Below are 20,867 nucleotides of genomic sequence, written 5' to 3'. Positions count from 1 at the left end.
GATTTTCAAAATGAGTGTCCCAAACCCTGTGCATGCACAGTGCACTAGCATGAATTACGATAAAAATCAGGGAGTGAGACATGAGCAGTAGCCTCGCACTGCAATCTCCTGATCGCTGGCCGGCCCTACAACCCCCATGTTCCTCCAACGTTGACCGTGCGACTCCCTCATGGCCCGATCACTGGCCCCCTCCCCCGGCGTGTCCGGGTCAGCCTCAACCACCTCCGCGTCCCACACTTGCAGTCCCGATGCCCCAACCCCACCCATCCCCCACATTGATGGCCTCCTCTAATTGCCTCCCTTCCTCTGTCAGTGATCCCAGTGCAGAATGGCAGGGAGACCCGCCACTCCATTGATCGCCCCCCCCACCCCCCAAGAGGTGTTGCCCCATTATGCCCTATGGGCAGTGCCATTTTGCCCCTTTGACAGTGCCAGCTGGCAATGCCGGGGGTACACCCCCTTGCCCTCGATCTTCTGGTGGCCCTCGATGGCCCTCCTTCACTCCAGTGGGGTTGGGCCACCATCTCCCCGCAAGTGGGGAGCTATTGTAAACCCTACTGGAGTGAAACACTGGTGGGAAGGGGGGGGGGGGCAGTGTGCCCAGAGATTTCAGTCTCTGGCCTGTCAATCATATGCAAATAATATTAAAAATAGAATTAACAAATTACACAGCTCAGTACCGATTTCTGGCACAGAACTGACAATGCCGGATATCTTGCGCCCAGAGACTCACGGAGGCCTGCTAACAACCTCCGATGAGTGTCCTGGCTTGCTGCACTGCTTGAGTATCCTGTCCCTACCTTTTGAGTACGTAGATTTAAAATAATTAAAAATGTTTTAAAATAACTACTGATTCATTTAATAGTTTCATTGGCATATACTTGTCAGTTTCTTGATAAATTAAATATTTCTTGAACTGAAAAAGTATCTAAAAGCATTACCTGTGCATCTAAGAAAATGCACACAATTTGAAGAGCCTTCCTAAAATAGCATATAATCTAAAGAATCTAGCAATTTTATCCTGGTGTCCAAAGTAATAAATCGCAGAAAATGGAAATGTAAATAGTGTTTTTGGTGTTACCCACTTGCCCTTAAAATTCCCTGATATTTACGTTGATTAGTCAATTTTACCTGGTTGTGCCAATGAGCGAAAACTCTACTCCCTTTGGCTTAGTTTGAGCCAATTGATTGAAAGGTTATTTAAAAATACTTCAATGGACAGCATAAAAATCTTATGGTCAAAGCACTCTTCACACACACACAAAATATGAGGAAAACGGAAGGATTAGGTTAATAGAGGTTTAATTTTGCAGATCTTTGAAATCTGAAACAATAACAGAAAATGCTGGATAAACTCAGCATTGGCAGAGTGAGAAACAGAGTTGACATTTTGAGTCCAGTATGACACTTCGTCGGAACTCATTCGGGGTTAGGTTTACACGTCCAAAGTAGGAAGAGAACAATTCTTGGGAAGGAAGGAGGAAGCGGCAAAGTGGAAAAATTTAAGGAGGGAATCCAACAGGATGGGGGAGAAGTAATGAAAGCAGTTCGCGTTGTTGGTGCAAAAGTGACTTATTTTGATGGCCTTGTTCAACTTTTATCTTTTTATCTAATTCTGAAGCTGTATTGGAGGTTCGGAATTGTTTCTGCCAATGTCCCCAATTTTATATTTGGTCTGGCCCTTGGATCAGTCCAAATTAGTCCGGTAATGTTGATTTATTTTCTGTAGTTGTTTTAAAGTTCAGATGAATGCAGTTTTAAATGTTGTGCAGGTTTCAAAGATGGTGCTGCAGTAACTGATTTTTCCAAGTCTTCTTGTGCTTATCACATTCTGGTGGGTTGAACGTTAATTGTTAATTGATAACACAACTGTACATGGACACAGGATATTATCCAAGCTATGAGCTAACTCCATGCTTGCTTCAATACAGGTCTCTGTCCAGTCCACAGCTGACCCCTAGTCTCAGGTCATGTCTCTTTACATAACACTGTAGGTGGTAGTGTTTCTCCATCCCACATTAACCCTTGCTATACCAGATACTCTTATATTAGTGTTGATTTTTTAAAACTTTATTTACGGGAGGCTAAGTCAGCATTTATTGTCCATCCCCAATTGCCCTTGAAAAGGTGCCTTCTTGAACCAAAGCAGTCCCTGTGACATAGACATACCCAATATGCTGTTAGGGAGGGATCTGGCAACAGTGAAGGAATGGCGATATATTTCCAAGTCAGGATGGTGAGTGGCTTGGACAACTTCTAGGTGGTGGTGTTCCAAGATATCAGCTGCACTTGTTCTTCTAGATAGTGGTGGTCATGGGGTTGGAAGGTTAATGTTTGCAATTGTTTCTCATCTACATTGACAGCTTGATCCAGAACTCAAGCCAATATGGTCAGCTTCATTGATGGTAAAGGAATTTACGTTTATATAATGACGTCCGTGACCCATTTCACGACATTCTATTGCCGATAAAGTGGTCACTGTTGTAATATAGCAGTAATGCAGCAATCAATTTTTGCACAGCAATGTCCTACAAACAGCAATGAGAAATTATTAAATAATGCATCTTAGTTGTGTTCATTGAAGAGGGCATAAAATCTTTGACAAAAGACATCACCTTCGACAGCGCAGCACTGCTTCCATACTACAATAAAAGCAACATACTGTGGATTCTGGAAATCAGAACTAAAAACAAAGTACAGGAAAGACTCAGCAGGTTTGGCAGCATATGTGGAGAGAGAAATAGGGGACGATTCTCCCAAAAGTGCTGAATTGGCAGGAAAACTGTTTTAAATTCTGACTGTTTTCTCAGTTCAGCTTTTCACTGGACTCTCGGCATTCTGTGCATTGCAGATGTCCCAGTCGTGAATATTATTAAAAGCCCAGGGAGGCAGGGCCTATTCACGTCAGAGTTTGACAGCTCCAGAACTCTGCGCGTGCGCAGGGATCCCAATCTGTCAGACTCCCCGTTTGCTAGCCAGCTTGACCACTGGCCAGTCTGGAACCCCGACAGTGCTGCCCCTCCAGCCCTTCCCCCCTATGGCCCAATCATGGCTCCCACATCAATTCCCAGGCCAGCCCTGATCCACCCCACAGACCCCGTCTCCCCCCCCCCCCCCCCCCCCGCCCCCAGTCCCGGAGCACCCTATACATAGCCCTCCCCCTCCCAGCAGTGATGACAACCTCATCCCGGTAAACGCCCCCGGAATCCCCTCAGGGTCCCCTCCCCACTGTCGGCAGACCAACCCTCCCACTAGCCCGCCCCAATCACTGCCCTCCCTCCATCCCAGACTGATTTTGTCAGCAGAGTGGCAGCAGAACCCCTCACACCCATTGTTCACCCCTAAGCCCCACAAGCCGCCCCATGGGTAGTGCCAAGGTGCCCCCTGAGCAAGGGCACTTTGCTCTTTGGGCAGTGCTGGGGGCACAGGCTGACAATGCCAGGGTGCCCATGCTTAGGGTGCACTACTGCCCTGCCGCCCGACCCATGCAATTAGGGGAAAGTGTATTGAGTTGGATAGAAAACTAGTTGACAGAGAGAAAACTAAAAGTAGGAATTAATGGGTGCTTTTCAAATTGGCAGGCAGTAACTAGTAAGGTGCCACAGGGATCGGTGCTGGGATGCCAGCTATTCACAATATATATTAATGATTTGGATGAAGGAACAAAATGTAACATCTCAAAGTTTGCTGATGATGCAGATGCAGAGATCCTTTGGAATGATCTGGACAGGTTGGGTGAGTGAGCAAATCAATGGCAGATGCAGTATAATTTTGATAAATGTGAGATTATTCACTTTGGAAGCAAAAACAAGAAGGTAGATTACTACCTGAATGGCTGTAAATTGGGAGAGGGGAGTGTGCAGCGAGACCTGGGTATCCTTGTGCAGCAGTCACTGAAGGTAAGCATGCAGGCGCAGCAGGCAGTAAAGAAGGCAAATGGCATGTTGGCCTTCATTGCGAGAGCTTTTGAGTACAGGAGCTGGGATGTGTTTTTGCAATTATACAGGGCCTTGGTGAGGCCACACCTAGAGTACTGTGTGCAGTTTTGGTCTCCTTTTCTGAGGAAGGATGTTCTTGCTCTCGAGGGAGTGCAGCGAAGGTTTATCAGGATGATTCCAGGGATGGCAGGACTGATGTACGAGAAGAGATTGACTAAATTAGGATGGTTTTCACTGGAGTTCAGACGAATGAGGGGGATTTCATAGAGACTTATAAAATTCTAACAGGATTAGACAGGGTTAATGCAGGGAAGATATTTCTGAAGGTGGGGGAGTCCAGAACCAGGGGTCATAGTCTGGGGATTCAGGGTAGACCATTTAGGATGGAAGTGAGGAGACATTTCTTCTCCCAAAGAGTAGTGAGCCTGTGGAATTCATTTACTAGAGGAAGTAGTTGATGCCAAAACATTGAATGTATTCAGGAGGTGGCTAGATATAGCACTTGGGGCGAATAGGATCAAAGGTTATGGGGAAAAAGCAGGATTAGGCTATTGAGTTGGACAATCAGCCATGATCATAATGAATGGTGGAGTAGGCTCGAAGGGCCAAATGACCTCCTTCTGTCTTCTATGTTTCTATATCTATTTTGACTTGTGTTACTTAATTTCCACAACAGGTAAAAATTTTCCCTTTCTTGATACTGTGCATTATCTCTAGCTTTAACCACCTGTTGGAATACAATTATTAGAGCTAAAGGGCCAAATGGCCTCCTCCTGTATGCTCCTTCTATGTTTCCATGTAAAATATTCACTGTGTTTCTCTCCATATATGCCGAATAATTCCAGCATCTTTTATTATTGCTTCCATACTATCAGCTTAAAGTAGGTGCTTAAGTGTCAGCATTGAAGGTTGAACACAATCCCTCTCAGCCAGAGGGAAAAGTGCTCTAACTGAGTCAAGATTAATGCATATTAATGCCAAACGGTGTGCAGAATCCTGAAGAGATAACTGGTGACATCCAAATGAGTTAGTTAAAATATACAATTATATTTAATCACAGCATTTGATTACATAACAATATTTCTACACAAGCAAAAATGCCAACATGCAACAATTGCAGTAAACCTGATATAGGCAACATTATCTCATTAAATCAAAATCAATAACCTTCTTTGTGTATTACTATGATATTAGTATTGCTGTCTTTACCCTGCATTTCTTATTCTACAAGCCTGACTTAATGCTGAGTGATGCACTGCGTTCACCTTTCAGCAAATCATTGCAAACGGACCTCATGCCATGTCTAATGTCACTTCTCTCAAAATATTTAACTAACATAATATATAGCAATGAAGACCGATTATAATACATTGAACCCTCAAAATTAAATATTGTCCTCTTGTGATGTCTTTTAGATTTTGCAAGGTACTCACTTGCTGCATTAAATTCTTTGAACCTCAAACATTTAATTCTCTTCAGGGTTGAAGTGATTCTAGCACCAGCAACACTAGATTTCATTTTTAAGAATGCTATTTACCATCAGGGTAAATGTTGTGGTTAAATTAACCTTTCTGAATAATAAAGTGCTATTTATATGCATTATATAATTTTGTTTTCTATTTTCTATAAAGTATAGGATGTTTAACCTAAGTTGTTTCTTTTTTACTTGGGTGTAATTTATCCAAAATTGTATTTTTAAAAATCTCATCCCTTTCCCTATACTTGTTCATCCCGTGAGGTGGATGGGTTGTGCTTTCAAGCTTCTGCTTGAAAGTATTGGTCAAAGTCCAGTTATTAAGAATTACCAACGATGACTGTGCATTAACTCTCTCCATTGTTGTGAGAAAGTGTTTGACCTTTTCCATACAAATTTCTCCAGAAACAATCATTGTCAACAGGAATAAATTTTGTTAAATCTTAGGTGAGAGCACGGTTCCTTCCAAGGTCTAGTACAGTATGTTACTATCCAATGCACTAAATTACTGCATTACTGTGTCTATTGGTGAATTTTTAATTGATCATACCCAATAAGTATAATACATTATTGTATGTGCATTAATAAGGAATCACATGCCATGAGTTCTGGAGAGCAGGCAGTCACACAGCATGTAAGAGCTGCTCAGTTACTATTAATTAACATCTACTGTTGTTAGTCCATGGTTGCTAGTTATTGGAACCCAATACATCTACAACCAACGCTTTGTTATAATTCAAAAGACTCAGATGGGAATTTTCATTCTAAAATAAGGAGGAAGGCAAGTTCTTGCAGAACATGTAAACAGGCTTTCACAAAAATAAAAGAGACAGTGTAGTATGGAAACAGAGTTCACTGAGTGACAGGAAGGGAGCACTGGTAAATGGTTGTTTTTTTGAACTGAAGGAAAGTATGCAGTGCGGTTTTCCCAGGCGTTGGTACTGGGACCTCTGCTTTTCTTGATCCATATTAATGGCCTAGACTTGGGTGTACAAATAACATTTTCAAAATCTGCTGATGACACAAAACATAAAGAAGCATTGTGCATTTTAATGAGAATAGTGATAAACGTTCTGAGGACATTATTGGTGGAGGTGGTAGTGGAATCGGTGGAAGATGAAATTTAACACAGAGTAGTGTGAAGTAATGCACTTTGGTAAGAAGAACGAGGAAGCAATATAAAATAAAGGATAACATTCTGATGTGGGATGCAGCAACAAGAGGAGACCTGGGGTTACACAGACATAAATCATTAAATCATCCTTCCTATAATGTGGCAGGGCAAGTTGAGAAAGTGGTTAAAAAGACGTGTAGGATTTTGCGTCAGTAACTGATTCAGCCTCAACTGGAGTATTGTGTCAAATTCTGGCACCACACTTCAGAAAGCATGTAAAGACTTCAGAGAGGGTGCAGAAAAGATTCATGAGGATAATTCCAGTGATGAGGGACTTCAGTTATGTAGATAGGTGGGAAGAGCCAGGGTTGTTCTCCTTAATAAAGGCGAGAGGAGGTGTTCAAGATCAAAGTGAATATAGAGCATAGAACATTACAACGCAGTACAGGCCCTTTAGCCCTCGATATTGCGCCGACCTGTGAAACCAATCTAAAGCCCATCTAACCTACACTATTCCAATACCATCCATATTTTTAATCAACGACCATTTAAATGCCTTTAATGTTGGTGAATCCACCACTGTTGCAGACACAGGATTCCACGCACTTACTACTGAGTAAAGAACCTAGCTCTGACATCTGTCCTATATCTATCACCCCTCAATTTAAAGCTATGGCCCCTCGTGCTAGCCATCTCCATCCAAGGAAAAAGGCTCTTACTGTCCATCCTATCTAATCCTCTGATCATCTTATATGCCTCAATTAAGTCACCTCTTAACCTTCTCTCTAATGAAAACAGCCTCAAATCCCTCAGCCTTTCCTCATAAGGCCTTCCCACCATACCAGGCAACATCCTAGTAAATCTCCTCTGCACCCTTTCCAATGCTTCCACATCCTTCCTATAATGTGGCAACCAGAACTGTACACAATACTCCTAGTGCAGCCGCACCAGAGTTTTGTACAGCTGCAACATGACCTCCAGGCTGGCTGGGGTAATGGGGTGGAATTTTCCTGTTCTGCTTGCCATGGGAATCGCAGTGGGTGGGACATGGACCATGCAACGGTCTGTTGACTTGGATAGGAACTGTTGCCTTGGGGTGAGCGCGGCCAGCAAATCCTGCCCTTGGTCCAAGCAATGACCGTCGGTCCAGGCAATCTTCTCAAGAATCAGGTTTCAAGGAAGTCTTGATTTGAGACGGGCTTTATTGTCAGCTTAGACTCCTGCTTTGGTGTTGTCAAGCTGGTTATTAAACAGCGGCTATCTGAGAGTTCAGGAACTTAACTTTAAAACTTTGCAAAGACCAGAGGAACTTTGGTCATGTGATGTTACCCATCAATGAGTCAGTTTCAGAATAACATTTGTTTCTATGCCTCTTGTCTCCTAAGATGAAAGTTCATCTTAGGAGACTGATGGCGGTTTTTAAAGTCTCCACAGGTACGACGAATTTCAGTAGCTCTATTTTTGTTGTAAGGGCAGGCTGGGGAGACAGACTATCTGTTTCTCCCTTGTTTCATTGATTGTAATGGGTCTGGACAGTGGTAGGTATGACATTCCACAAGGATGAAGGTTGAGCTTTGTCCTGTTATTACAGTTGGGAGTTTCCAGAACTGTAGCCAACTTGCAAATCATGTAATCTGTAGCATCCATGTTTTTAGTCCAACAAAGTCTATTTTTAAATAAGCAGAAAGTAAGGTTTCATTTAAATACTTTATAATCTCTTTCATATTTTATGGACTCACAAGGTGAATGCTAATATTTCGTATTTCATGGCCTCCTTCTGAGCTGCAAACAGTTTATCAATGATCATACAATTCGAGGCAAGGCAATATTTTTTAAATATTACCTTTAATGTAGCAAAATGTACTGGGTGTAATGACTTTAATAAGGCCCACAATGTGGACCTCTTAGAATAGGAGCCCCCAGATTAAGTCAGTAATGACTTGTCCAATTAGGGAGGCCTGCACATGTATATAATGTGGAGTGTCAGGGTTACTAGCACTCCGGGTTTATACTCTGTACAACGAAGCAGCTGTCTGAATGTTGCTTACTAAATAAATAAATCTAAATTTGGTGAAGGGAGTTATTTCACTGAGGACTTGAGAAGAGCGTCCTTTATAAATGGAGAGTGATGGAACCTTAAGACCTCAGAACATCCCAAAGCATAGCATCAGGATTGTGGAAATAAAACCTGATTTCTGCTGTGGATCTTAGCATGACTGATTCCTCCAGATATTGGGCACATAGGACAGGATGTCTCGTGAGGTAATGGGATCCAGAATGCAGGATTTGCTTCCTTTTCTTTCCTGCTGCCACTCTGCAGCCTCAGTAAAAAAAGTTGTGATGCAAAGCGTGGTGCAGCTTTTTGGATAAGTCATTGCCATTTTGAACAATGTGTGGCATGTTCCTCCAAATCATTATATCAATGTTGCTGTCCTTGAACCATTTTCTTTGCCTTCCCTGGAACACTGGTCATTTGAGAGTTGAGAGAACAGGATCTGGTGGGGAGACAGTGTTCAGCCATCTGGACACGGTGTCCAGCTCATCGAAATTTATTTTGCAGGAGTTTGTCTGAGTACTTGTGGAGCTGGCTTCAAAAAGGACATCAGCATATGTGCAAACTTTCAAGACCTCAATGAAGAAACAAGTAAAAAGGCCTCTTTCTTTACGGATTGCCACCTTCCTATTGTCTCACAACATGACGCCAAACAGGACCACAGGGGCCACGCCAGCTGAGTTGCCAATGGGACATCATCTAAGGACTTGGTTGGATATGATATTTCCAAATTTGACAGGAAGGACTAGGCAAGCTTCTCAGAAAGAGAATCACGACTCAAGGAAGAACAGAGTCTCCAAAAACAAAAATGTAGTCATGGTGAGAAATGTTTTTACTGGGCCAGCATGGGTGGCTGGTAAGATTGTGGGAAGATCAGGGCCAGTCTCCTAAATTGTAAACATGCAAGGATGTTGCATCAAGAAGCATACAGATCACATGATGAAGACAGCAGTACAAGGGATCAACAGGTGACTCCAGTATAGGTAGATCTGCCTGGACTGGGAATGGCGATGCCTGTTGTAGATGTGGAACCAGAACTCCCAGTTGTTGCAATAACAGAAAATACAGCAGTTGCTGAGAATGATTTAGATCCTGGGTTGATAAGTTTGCCACTTAACACAGCCAACCTGATTTTTCATATCCAGACGAACATAGCTCATAGTCCAGTCGGTCTAAAAACGTTTGGATGTCATCAGATTGATTGATTTGATTTGATTTGACTTCTCACTGTCACATGTATTGCAAAGTATTGCTTCTTGTGCAGATGAAGCATACTATACATAGTGAAGGAAACAAGACAGTGCAGAATATAGTGTTACAGTCAGAGCTAGGATGTGGAGAAAGATCAACGTAATACGAAGCAGGTCCATTTGAAAGTCTGATTGCAGCAGGGAAGAAGTTGCCCTTGAGTCAGTTAGTATTTGACCTCAGACTTTCGTATACTTTTCCTAAAGGAAGAAGGTGGAAGAGAGCATGTCCATGTTGCGTGGGGTCCTTGATTTTCCGTGGCAGCGGGAAGTGTAGACAGGGCCCATGGATGGGAGGCTGGCTTACGAGATGGACTGGGTTTTGTTCATGACCCTTTATATTTTTTTTGAACAGAGCAGGAGCCATATCAAGCTGTGATACAACCAGAAAGAATGCTTTCTATGGTGCATCTGTAAAAAGTTGGTGAGAGCCATAGCGGACATGCTGAATTTCCTTCACCTTCTGAGAAAGTAGAGGTGTTGGTGAGCTCTCTTAACTATAGCGTCAGGGTGGGGGGACCGAAGACAGGTTGTTAATGATCAGGTCATCTAGAAATTTGAGGTTCTTGACCATTTCAACTTCGTCCCCATTGATGTAGACGGGGGCATGTCCTCCAGTACGCTTCATTTTGTTGACATTGAGAGGGAGATTATTGTTGTCACACCAGTTCATCAGATTCTCTATCTCTTTCCTGTATTCTATCCCATCATTGTTTGAGATCCGACCCGCTACGGTGGTGTCATCAGCAAACTTGAAAATCAAGTTGAAGGGGAATTTGGCCAGTCATAGGTGTATAAGGTGTATAAGGAGTATAGTAAGGGACTGAGGACACAGCCTTGTGGGTCACCAGTGGATGATTGTTGAGGAATTGTATCTGCCTATCCTTACTGATTGCAGTCTGAGGATTAGGAAGTCTAGGATCCAGTTGCAGAAGGAAGAGCTGACCCCCCAAGCCACAGAGTTTAGAGGTGAGTTTCATAGGAAAAATGGTGTTGAAGGCTGAGCTGTAGTCAATAAATAGGCGTCTGACATAGGTGTCTTTGTTACCGAGGTGTTGTGGGGTTGAGTGTAGGGCCAGGGAGATAGCATTTGTTGTGAACCTGTTGCAGCAATAGGTGAACTATAATGGATCCAGGTAATTTAGGAGGCTGGACTTGATTCGTGCCATGACTAACCTTTTGAAGCACTTCATAAGTATGTCGTCCAGTGGCTCTGACATCCAGTCATTAAGGCACACTGCCTGGCTTTCCTTTGGTACAGGGATGGTGGTCGTCCTCTTGAAGCAGATAAGGACCTCAGATTGGTATAAAGAGAGATTAAAGATGGCTGTGAATACCCCCTCCAGCTGGTCCATGTGGGATCTGAGTGCTCATCCGGGCCAGTTACTTTCCATGGGTTGACTTTCAAGAAAGCTGATCTGATGTCTGTCATGGTGGCCTCGGATATGGGTTCAGCTGAGGCTTCCAAGGTGGAGGACATGCTTTCTCTGATCTCTTGCTCAAAATGGGCATAGCAATGCGTTGAGCTCATTGGGGAGGAGTGCACTAGTGCCGGCAATTCTACATGCCTTCATCTTGTAGCTGGTTATGTCTTACAGACTTTGCCATAGTTGGTGGGATCCATATGGTTAGCTTGGAATTCCAACTTGGTTCAGTACTGTCTTTTGGCATCTTTGATTGATCTCTGTAGGTCATATCTGGGATTTCTTGTATAGGTTAGGGCTGCCTGACTTGAATGTCTCAGACGATTAAACCTCTGACAAGTTGCCATGGGGGTTTTCCCCTGATTTTTAAAGAATAATTTGTTTGTGTTAACTGTGTTTTTTTGTCTTCTACTTAGGTGACTTCAGGAGTTGAGGGGTGTGGTAGCTTGACCCCCTTTAAGGGGCTGTTCCCTGAGGGCCATGTGGTTGGGCCAGACCCTATGAAGTATCAATGCGGGAGTGCTAGGGCATGTATCCTGGGCTGGGGACCCAGCGAGGAGTTGCACAGTTATTCAGTCGGACTCTAATTGTATATATATCGTTAATTGTTGCTTTAGCAATAAAGCCTTTAATGCTTATGGAGCCTTAGGGAGCTGCTTTCAATTTATTACGATCTCATCATTGCTGGCCTTTTGAGAGAGGTGGTTACAATGGAAAATGTTCAAAATATTCCAGAATCTCTTCTTTAACATATACAGGAGGTGGAATATTTGATTGTAATATGTGTTGATATATGAGTTTTGTTTTGGCAACAGTCAAGAACAGGCCAAGTTTCTTGCACATAGAATTGAAGAGAATGGCTTGTAAATTTGATGCAAAGTGGTCAATGATATTGCAATCATCCTCTAATTGTAGATCATGCATGTTTATGGTGGTCAGTTTAGATTTGGCAGAGAGGGGACTAAGGCTAAAGAGTTTTCCATCAAGGTGGTATTTAATACTCATATCAGGGGGAAGCTGATCTTTAGGGTGTATTGTCACTACCAGATAGAATGTAAATAGTAAAAAGGGCTGTCTCATAGCCTTGCTTGATTCAAGACTGATACTGTCATATCATTATGGGCTGTAATGAGTTTCTCGCACATTCAAATCACTGGAGCACAATCCACAGAGCCTCACAATTTACTGTATCAGATATTTTGCACAGGTTGATAAATGCAGTGAGAAGTTCTTAGTGTTCTCAATATTTTTCTTGGATTTATCTGTAACGAAGACCATTGCAGAGATTCCTCTGGAAGGTCCAAAGTCACAGTGCGTCTCTGGGAGTATTTCCTCAATGACAGGTATGAACACGAGGAAAATACCTGAATAGCTTCTAAAGCAAGATTTATCTCCCGTCTCGAAGATAGTTGCAACTGCTGCATTCCTGAAATCAAGAAGTGTGAGGTGGGGGGGGTTCTTTTTCCTCCCAAATAAGTCTGCTTGTGAGCAAGATTCCAGCAGCTTTGAAAATCTGAGCTGGAATACCACGGTGGCCATCAGCTTTGGTGTTTTTCATTCATCTAACTGCTTGCGCAGTTTTCGCATTGATGGTGGTTCACCCATGGATTCTATCAGAGAACTGGAGGTTTCGTTTGGAGCGTATCAGCTGCCACTGTAGACTCATGGTTGAACAATTGTTTAAAATGTTCTTTCCAGTGTTGATTGATGGTATTGTTATCCTTAAGAAGAGAAACAATATCTTGTGAGCAAAAATAATTTTGTCCATTTGACCTTAGTCTAATGATGGCTTGGTGGCATCAAACAAGTTTTGCATTTCATTATGTTCAGCATATGTTGGATGTCTTGGGCTTTCTCTTCCCACTGCGTGTCTTTTAGCTTTCTGATTTGTCTTTCGACATCAACCTTGATCCATTGGATGTTACCTTTTTGATTTGTGACCTTTTGTTTTTCTGTCAGATGAAGGCTGCTCATTTCTGTCCTGGTGATGATGATGCACCAGCCCAATGGCCCGGGCAATGGAATCTAGTACAGCTTGACATTATTTGATCCCACAGTTCCAGAAGTGAGTGAAATGCATGAAGATTTTCCAAGTTGTTTGTGAACTGCACTAGGAATTCCAGCTTTTGGGCCTTATAATGTCTTGCTGCAAGGTGAATGTTCATCACAAATTGAGCAAGTCTATCAGCTGCCCAGAATCAGCAGTCACATGCATGGGTCAAGTGATATAGACATCGCTTAGATCATAATCCAGGAGGTGACGATGGAGGATCCTGGATGCCTCCATGTCATTTTATATTTGTCCTTGTTATATAATTAAGTTGTTGCATGATTGCTTTAAAAGACAGTCACACAATTTAATCATAGGATCCCGATAGTGCAGAAAGAGGCCATTTGGTCCAATGAGTCTATACTGAACAGACCTTAATCACCCCCAAGCCCTATTTCCATAACCCCACACATTTACTCTGCTAATCCGCCTGACACTAGGGTCAATTTAGCATGACTAATCCACCTAATCTGTGCATTTTTAGACTGTGGGAAGAAACCCATGCAGACACGGGGAGAACATGCGAACTCCACACAGACAGTGATCCAAGGCTGGAATTGAAGTTGGGTCCCTGTCACTGTGAGGCAACAGTGCTAACCACTGTGCCACATGCCACCCTATAAATGGTGTTGTCATCTTGTTTAGTTTCAGGTTCTACTCTGTACAGGCAACAGTTCCTTTAATAAACATCTTGTTGCTATTTTTCTTTTTGTTTAAAACTCATAACCCCTAACACAGTTAGAACATTACAGTTCTTCTAGCAGAAGAGGGGTTTAGTTATAATAGGGCCTCGCTGAGCACAGTAAGAAGTCTCACAACACCAGGTTGAAGTCCAACAGGTTTATTTGGAATAACAAGCTTTTGGAGTGCTGCTCCTTCATCAGGTGAGTGGCAGTCCAATGCTGGCATCTCCACCTCACAGCACAGTATGGCAGTCGGATAACATCATTTGCTTTGGCTTTTCCCACTCCATTGTTCTAAATGGTTCCACTTTGGACATCAGAGTTATGGCCAACACTGCATTAAAGACCTCAGAATAATGATCTTGTCTTCTTTTATGATAATGACGTTCATTAATGTCAGAATAGAACTAATCCTTAACATTTCATCAGAATCAAGGCTGTGAGTATAAGTGCTGATAATGGTGGCATATTGGTTATGGTTGATCTATAGGTGAAGTGTCATGAGTCTAGGAAATTCTGCTAGTGCATCCAAGATGATCTTATGGATGGCAAATCGACCCCATCAATACAGGGATCACTGTCAGCCTTTTCTTTGAAGTCACAGGTGTATTCCCTGCTCGTTTCTTCATCTGTTCCTCCTCAGGAAGGCTCATTGAGAGCAGTGATGTTAATTTGAAGTTTTGATATTTCATTTTCTTTCCAGTCGCCCTTGAGAATCTCCTTGCGTAATCTAATGTTCTAAATCACAAACACTTTTTTTGACCATGAAGGTGGCGATCTTGCAGGTGTGCTTCTGCAGCCAGAAGAAAATGGGACAACCTTTTTTTTTGTTCCTTCCTTATTTAGGGTGAGTGGAGGATATCCTGAAAAGGATTGCTCAGTTATGAATATTATTGCCCAAAGACACCTCTGTCACAACACTGATATCCAATGACCTTTATACTTATATCGCCTATATGCAGATTCTTAACTAGGTCTTCCAGGTTAATCGCTGTCACCTGGCACCAGTTCTCCATTATCACAGGACTTGGCAAATAGATCCTGGTAGAAGCCTGCAAGTGACTTTGTTTAATGTGGGGACCTGTCATCATCCACGTGACCTTGACAGGTTAGCAGTCAAATTTCGGTTACATGCCAGACCATGGTGATCAGGACCACCTTACTGCTGCAATCTTTCTCCTCCTGTACAGCTGCTGAGATGCACAGTTTTCTCACATGTTCTGCCACTAAATACTTCTTTGATAATACTTTTCTGGCACCTTGTCCCAATCTTGCTGCCATAGGGGAAATTGCCAGAAGCAAGGAGTCCCCAGTGGCATTACCCAAGGGATTATCGAAGCATACAAGCCTCCCCACCAAGCCAAGGTGGCTACACAGGGAGAAGGAGAAGTTCGTCAGAAAACACTTCTGTAAAGCACCTTGGGACAGTTTACTATGTTAAAGGCACTATAGACGTGTTAAGTTTTTGCAAATGCAAGTAAAGGATCTAGCGCCCGTCTGAGGGTCACTTTGCAAAATTTGCTTATAAAAGACAATAACATGCACTATGCATGATGCAGCCAAACTAGCAACTCTTAAAAAGCTTCCTTTTACATTTTTATAGTTATTCTGTTATGGAGCTGTGAGGAATAGGAACACTCTCCATAGTTTCACATTAAATTCACAGCTCACTGAAGGCCATCGTTTACATATTCCTGATTGTCTACAGTTCCTGCCCTCTATTCTGGACTCTCCAGAGGACTCAGTGATGTCTGAACTGGCCGGAACGTCATGCTTTCTTGGACTGGTAAGCTGGCTTCTGCACTTTGCCTATAACAAATTAGGCTGATGGACTAATTGTCCATAGACATCCTGCCTCTAGTTATGTGTAGCACGTGCCCCAATTCAGCTATGTTCCAATTTCCAGGCCAAGGTTCATAACTATTTCAGCAATATCAAGAATGAATTACAAGTTTCTAGTCTCTGAAGAGGTAGCTTAGATCTTCATATATTAGCTGCAAATGATGGAAATATATAAAGCAAATTCGAAAAATGTTTTTAAAATCCTTAATTTGTGGTTATTACAATTGAATGTGTGCATTTTTGCTTTGGTTGGAAAAGGACAATAAATGTTCAAGTGATTATCACAGTATGGACCACATTGTCTGATTTGAACATAAGTTATGAAACCATTGGACTTGTGCAAGAAATGGGTTTTCACTTACTGAAGGAGTGAGTTTCAGCTCCGATCTTTCCCTGTCTCCCTGTTCAAAGAATTCACTAGTGACCAGTTCTGCTACCTGCAAGAGGATCAGAAATTTCTGTAAGGAGAGAATGGGTTCTGTAAATGCTTTCTCATCAGCTTTCAATATTACTTTTGATTCTCCATTGTTAGATCTTCCCTTTTGTCAATACCTTAGCTAATCATTATGAATGAACAGGATTGAACAGATTTTAGTAAATGTACTATTGCATTTCGAGTCATGTGACATTCATTAAAAGGATTTTGATAGTTCTGAAAATTGAACCACGAGAGGGGAATTTCTACCTTTACAACGGGCATGGTGGCACACAAAACTGTGCTCGCTACACTATAAAAGAACAGAAGATTTAGCTTCCCACACCAAACTGGAAAGGTTCTCCTCTATCACACGACCAGCCAGCTGTTCATAAAATGTGAACACTTCAGATGACAAAATTGAAGCTTGAATTCCCTACATGTAAAGAAAAGTCTCAGTGGATAGTAAGTTGATATTAAGGGGCTGGGCTGTGGGGGAGGATAAAAGAAAATAATTGTTTAGAAATTACAAAATGGAGCAATGCCCGAACTATCCTTGTTGGTATTTATCCCAATAACATCTGAATGCAGCTTATGGAGAACTTAAGTTCATTCTTAAAGGCTTATCCCGGAAACTAAATTGCTAAAAATATATTTTCTGCAAACATCGGGGTTATAAAATCATAAGGAATAGGCAATTTGGACCCTCAAGCATGCTCAACTATTCGTTAAGATCATGACAGCTCTGATTGTGGTCTTAAATCCACTTCCCTATCTGTCTCTCCATAATCGTTGATACCCTTGTCAATCAAAAATCTGTCTTACTCAGCCTTGAATATATATATTCAATGATCCAGCCTCTTCTGCTTTCGGGGGACGGGAACTCTAAAGTCTAACATGGCAGCTCTCTGAATTGGCTGAGCAAGCCACTCAGTATCAAACCAGCAAAAAGTTTACAAAAAAGAATGAAATTGAACAGACCATCAATCTAGACACCGGAAACAATGCCAAACCCATGTCGATAATCTTTCGGAGAGTTAGTACAGAGTTGATGGGCCAAATGGTGTCATTCTACACTGCAGGGATTCAATGGATTTTATGTTCAAATGCAACAAGACCTGGACAATATCCAAGCTTAGGCTGACAAGTGACAAGTAACATTCATGCCACAAAGTCCTAAGCAATGACTATCTCCAACAAGGGAGAATCTAACCATTTCCACTTGACACTTAATGGCATTACCATCACTGAATTCCCCACTATCAATATCCTAGGTGTTACAATTGTCCAGAAACTGAACTGGACTAGCTATACAAATACTGTGGCCACAAGAGTAGGTCATAGTCCAGAACCTGTGGCAAGTAACTTACTTCCTGACATACAATCATGGCCTGTACATAACTCTCATCAGGGTTTTTTTACGTTTGCAATTCCTCAACATTACTCACTGAGATTCTATGCCTTCTTATTCATTCCTTACTAACAATGCAACCCCACCCTCTTTGCCCATCCACCTGTCCTTTCGACCAGACACATATCCTTGGGTAGTTAGATCCCAGCCCTGATCCCCTTGCAGCCACATCTCTGTGATGTTCACAGCATTCTACCGGCCAATTTCAACATGCGCAACAAGCTAATTTACCTTGTTCCATATATTGCGTGCATTTAGGTACAACATCCTCAGTCCTGGATTGATCACCTCCCTTCTCATACTTGTCACATTTTTTGCGCTGTCTGAGGTTAGATTCCTACCACCTTCTATACTCTCTGTTCTAATTCTCCATACAATTCTCCAACATTATGTCCTTCTTTAAGCAAGGAAACCAAAACTGTACATAGGACTCCAGATGAGGTCTCATGAAAACCATGAACAGGTTTAGTGATGTTTTGCTACCTTTGTATGCATTCCATTCCCCTTGCAATAAAGGTTACCATTCCATTTCTCAAACACTTGCTCTAACTGCATGCTAACATTATGTCATTCACGTACACAAGGACACCCAGATCCCTCTGTACCACAGATTTCTGCAGTCTTACAGACAAGCTTCCATATTTTTCTTAAACTGTGAATTTTTTGCCCACTAACAACCTATCTATAACTCTTTGCAGACTCTCTGGGCAGGATTTTACTGCTTGCTCAGGCAAGACCGGAAATTCTCACCCAAGGTCAACGTGCATTTCTGTTGTTGGACCCTTGCCCGTGCCGATTCTGTGGCAGGCAAGGTGGTAGAGTTCCTGCCTTTATGTTATCTTCACAACTTACTTTCCTACCTGCCATTGTGTCATTTGCAAATTAGCTACTACTATATAGTTTCCATATCATTCATATAAATTGCAATTAATTGAGACCAGCACTAATCCCTGTGGCACTCCACTATTTAGTTTGTCAACCTGAAAACGACCCACTTTCCTGTTAGTCAACCTATCATATTAATATATTATCTCCAACACCTGAGCTCAAATCTTGTGCAGTAATTTTTTATGTGGCTTATTGATGTCTTTTAAAAATCTAAATACACGACATCCACTGGTTCCTATTACACAATTTAATTATTACTTCCTCAAAGTGCCCCAATAAGTTAGTCAAACATGATTCAAGCCTGGGGAATCTGTCAGCCTTTAGTCCCAATAGTTTCCAAGTAATTTTTGCACAATGATTGTAATCCTTTTAAGTTTCTTTCTCCTTTATCCGGTTGATTTTCAACTAGTGGGATGCTTTTTGTGTCTTCAACAATGAAGATTGATAAAAAAAGTTTGTTCAACGCTTCTTCCTTTTCCTTATTTCCCAATTTAATTTGTTAGTCTCATCCTATAAGGGGCCAATGTCCGCTTTGATGAATCTTTTCCTTATTGTATACTTGTAGAAAAGTTTGCTGTCTGTTATTATATTTTGGGCCATTTTTCTCTCCAACTCTTCTTTGATTTGCTCTGATCATTCTTTACTGGTTTCTAAATTTTGTCCAATCTCCTGACCTATGACTAATCTTTGCAGTATTATACGTGTTTTCTTTCAATTTGATCATAGAATCCCTACAGTGCAGAGAGAAGGCCATTCGGTCCATCAAACCTGCACCAACTCTCTGACAGAGCACTCCACCCAGGTCCTATCCCAGCAACCTCATGTATTTACCCTACTAATCCCCCTAACCTACAGATCTTGGGACACTAAGGGGCAATTTACCATGACCAATCTACCTAACCTGCACATCGTTGGATTGTGGGAGGAAACTGGAGCAACTGGAGGAAACCCATGCAGACAGAGGGAGAACGTACAAACTCCACACAGACAATTACCCAAGGTTGGTGGTATGAGGCAACATTGCCAACCACTGTCACTATGCTACCCTACTGATACAATCCTTAACTTTCTAAGTTTGCCACGGATGTTGCATCCTTCTCATAAAGTGTCTCTTTATCAATGGAATATATTCCCATACCTAATCGCAAAGGGCTGTCTGTTCGCTAAAATAAATATGTATGTAAAAGAGGTATACGTTCACAAGAAAAACTGAACATTCTAAATCTCCCCATATTTGTTTTGTAAAGGTGCCTCTACACTTACCTTTAAAAAGGTTTTGGCTAGGATGAACAACCAGTTTGCCCTGCATTCCTCATTACATTCCACAGCAATGAGATGTTTCAGTGTAGCATTGAAATCTAATTTATTGGGTTCTCGTATTTATTTTACAGCAAAAGATGGTCTTTAATGAAGAACAGACTCCCGATCATCAAGTTCTCTTATTAGCATATTTTACACATTTTGTATTAATTCATTTTTAAAGTTTTAAATTACAAATATGACTAGATTATATGGTTAACAGCTAAAAGATAAGCCAGTTTAAAAGGCCATGCATATGCAACTTGCTGACCTGTCTAGATATCTCCCAAGGTTTAGTTACAGCCCCCAGGTCACAGGCAGTCATCAGCATCGACCTACAATGACAATATGCATTTCCATCAGCAGGTTCCTTACATATTTGTAGAGCTTTATTCAGAAGCTGAATATATTAGTAAGTATTTTTAAAATATCTCCAAAGCTTTTTCCTGTGGATTGAAGCAGATAATTTGAATGCATTTTTAATATTTGTTTTTGTAATGAACCAAAAAGGGAGAAATTGCCTAATCCCCCAAAATGAATGTGGAGTCCATGGTGTGCTGTTAACCATGTTTATGCATTGTGTTTCAGGTACCATGTTAAATTGGTGCTGCCTGATCTATTAAGCAATAGATCTATTAATGCTCCCCACCTTGTTCATTGGTTGCATGCATCAGCAAGGGGCCCAGATAGTTGCCCAGATACTACAAGTGGCTGGTGCTACTTGAAAACTGCCTGTACTCCCTCAGAGGAGAGGTGCATTCTGGTTTCAAAAAGTGGTTGGAATTTTCTTCAAAATTTTGTGATAAGTAACAACGACAGAAATCCAATACAACGAGCACTAAAGTTTTTGGACGCTGCACTGCATCCTGGTGGATGTGCAAAGAGAAGCATCATCTTTTGTCCACAAGGTAGTAGAAAGCCCTCCAGACATATGTTCAGGAGACAAAGTGAACATGTAGATGTAGAGAATCATGTCAAGGATATTGCTCCATGAACATGAATGTACCACAGGAAAACGTTTAATGATCA

At 41.8% G+C, this 20,867-nt stretch overlaps 1 protein-coding gene across 2 annotated transcripts in view; it reads right to left on the bottom strand.

The window, feature by feature from the left end:
- pde11a (phosphodiesterase 11a) overlaps positions 1–20,867 on the bottom strand; it is a 355,582-nt gene that overhangs the window by 43,815 nt on the left and 290,900 nt on the right. For both annotated transcript variants that reach the window (XM_080198223.1, XM_080198224.1), the window contains 2 exons: positions 20,110–20,173; positions 16,188–16,262 (listed from right to left, as the gene is read on the bottom strand). In XM_080198223.1, coding sequence (XP_080054349.1) covers positions 16,188–16,262; positions 20,110–20,173 — 139 coding nt within the window. The remainder of the gene's footprint in view (positions 1–16,187; positions 16,263–20,109; positions 20,174–20,867) is intronic.

Source organism: Carcharhinus amblyrhynchos, chromosome 11 (genome assembly GCF_965287045.1).
Source record: "Carcharhinus amblyrhynchos chromosome 11, sCarAmb.v2.hapA, whole genome shotgun sequence".
NCBI lineage: Eukaryota > Metazoa > Chordata > Chondrichthyes > Carcharhiniformes > Carcharhinidae > Carcharhinus > Carcharhinus amblyrhynchos.
This window is presented reverse-complemented; position numbering and strand designations above follow the sequence as displayed.